Raw genomic sequence first — 2,500 nt, 5'->3', positions numbered from 1 at the left:
GGGGTAACGAAGCGACTGCCCTGGTACACTCGCCACTCGGTCTTCTGGGTGGCGTCGCTGCTGCTGCTGTCCTGGCCGCTGAGGCTCATCGTCGAGTACAACACGGCGTACGTGCACTATCAGGTGAGTGGATGGGGAGTGGGGAGGGGGGGATTGGGGTGGGGAGGGATGGGATGGGATGGGAGGGAGTGGGGAGGGGGAGGGAGAGGGAGTGGGGATGGGGGAGAAGGTATGGGGAGAGAGGGAGGATTGGGAGGGAGGAGGGGAGGGAGTAGGGAAGGGAGGGGGAGGTGGGATGGGTATGGAGGAGAAGGGGGAAGGGGGAGAGGAGGAGAAGGAGGAGGTGGGATTGGGAGGGGGTTGAAGGGGAAGAAGGAGGAGGAGGAAGATTGGAAAGAAAGGGGAGGGGAAGGGGGAAGTGGGATGGGTATGAAGGATGGGGAGGGGAGGGAGTGGGGAAGGTGGGGATGGAGGAGGAGATGGGGAGGGGAGGGAGTGGGGAAGGTGGGAAGGGAAGGGATTGGGGAGGAAAGGAAGGGGAGAGAGTGGGGAGAAGGGAAGGGGAGGGAGGGGGAGGATTGGGAGGGAAGGAGGAGAGGGGGAGATGGGAGTGGCGGTGTACGGGAAGAAGTGAAGGAAACACTTTTTGTTAGCATGGTTATGGTGTGTGGAGTGTATGATGTATGACTGATATCACAGTGTAAGATGATCCATATTTCTTGGTTCGAAAAAAAGTATTTAAGTAAATATATGGCCAAAATTAGCACACATTCTTTTCCGTAGTATATGTTACTAATTGTCAGAGAGAGAATATTAGCAAGAGGTGTCTGTAGATGTACTCATTTAGTCGATTTCGTCCCAGAGTAAAATTACAAAGAAATGCCACTAGACTGATTGCTGAAACTCCCGCCCACAGGTGACCAAGCTCTTCGGGGTCAACTACACGACGCCCGTGAGCGGCGGGCGCGCGTCCCGCGGGTCGGCGGCGACGGACAGCCACGACCTGGAGGTGACCATCGCCAACAACTGCACCGTCGTCCCCTCCTACAGCGAGGCGCTCCTCATGGACATCGGCGGCCCCGCCTCGCTCGCGCCCGCCGTCGACGCCAACGGCAACATCCAGAACGGGGGCAGCCTCCCGGCGGCGCCGTCCTCCGCCAGCGTCGGCTCGGAGCTGGCGCCGTCGTCCATCGAGGCGGCGGCGTCGCGCACGTCGCTGCACAACGGCTACGTGCTGTACCACCCGTCGCCGCTCGTGCCCGTCACGCCGCTCGACCCGTTCCAGGGGCGGCGCCGCACCACGCCCACGGAGGCCCCGCCCACCTACGACGACGCGCTGCGGGTGTCCGCCCCCCTCCTGGGCACGATGTCCCCCTCGCCGCTGCGGCGCTCGCACACGGAGCGGGACATCCCCTCCACGCCGCGCCTGGCCCTCCCCAGGCACTCGTGCCACTACGACCTGGAGACGCAGCTATGACAGTTCCCCTCCTCCTCCACCCCCCACCTGACCCTCCCCCTCCCCTTGCCCTTCCCCCTGCCGTGCCCTCTCCCCTGCCCCTCCTCGCCCCGCCTGGCCCTCGCCCTGCCCTCCCCCTGCGCCCCGCGACTGGACCCCTCGGGGCGCCCGTGGCACTGCGACATGGAGACGCAGCTATGACCTCCCCGCCGCCCCCAGCCGCGCCCGACGCCCCCCTCGGATGCCCGACGCGGCGAAGGAACACCCGAGGCTGTCTGAACCCGAGGAGGAGACAACGAATTCCGCTCGAAGACAAAGCTCCTGGAGAACTTTGTCTGAGGCGTCTGCGCCAGAACTTTCAAAAAGGAGTTTTAAAAAGGAGATTCGTGCTGAAGAGCTGACTGACTTGATCGGTGATGAATCTAGCACAAAGAGTGGTCCGAGTGATCCACGCGTTCGCACATTTTAGGATTTAAGAGCAGGAACTGTTGGGCTTTTCAATGTGACATAGACGCTTTGTCTGGGTGTTTTTTTTTTCGAATTTGAAAATCGAGATCATGTTGCCGCAGCGACTCAGTGTCCAGGAGTGACTTCCCCCGATTTTACCGACGCTGACTTCAACATTTTTGAGACATATATTTCAGTCGAGAATAAAAAAAAAAAAAACAATGAGTCATAGATCTACATCTCTTTCTCACACTGTGTCTGCTTCCCTGAATCATTCTAAACGCCTCCTCTTCCTCATTCCTTAACTCCTCTACTGAAGACTATCTCCACATTGAGTCGACAAGGCACAGCCACTCCCCAGCTGTGCCTCGAAATCAAAGCTATTCACGAAAACCAAAACTCAGTGAGCCTTGGATGAGCTCTGTTTCAATGCTGTTGAGCTCCAGAAATCTTTTTTTTTCTCGTTTTCGTTCCCAGCTTTAAGGAGATATTGTTAGTTCCTTGGAATAAAGGAAATGTTTGTAAGTAAATAGTCAAATAAAATGTTGTTAGAGATTTAAGCTTTAAGGCGTGTTGAGCCACAATGATGGGGCTACT

At 57.6% G+C, this 2,500-nt stretch overlaps 1 protein-coding gene across 1 annotated transcript in view; it reads left to right on the top strand.

Moving 5' to 3' along the window:
- The window catches only part of LOC113817776 (transmembrane protein 151B), a 40,131-nt gene extending 37,637 nt beyond the window's left edge, over positions 1-2,494 (top strand). Inside the window, exons 8-9 of the mRNA XM_070137126.1 lie at positions 1-123; positions 917-2,494. The exon at positions 1-123 is cut by the window's left edge and continues 36 nt beyond it. Coding sequence (XP_069993227.1) covers positions 1-123; positions 917-1,477 — 684 coding nt within the window. The 3' untranslated portion in view covers positions 1,478-2,494. The remainder of the gene's footprint in view (positions 124-916) is intronic.
- The last annotated feature ends 6 nt before the right edge of the window (positions 2,495-2,500 follow it).

Source organism: Penaeus vannamei, chromosome 22 (genome assembly GCF_042767895.1).
Source record: "Penaeus vannamei isolate JL-2024 chromosome 22, ASM4276789v1, whole genome shotgun sequence".
In the NCBI taxonomy this organism is placed as follows: Eukaryota; Metazoa; Arthropoda; class Malacostraca; order Decapoda; family Penaeidae; genus Penaeus; species Penaeus vannamei.
Note: the sequence above shows the minus strand (reverse complement) of the source record. Positions and strands in the feature narration are given on the sequence as shown.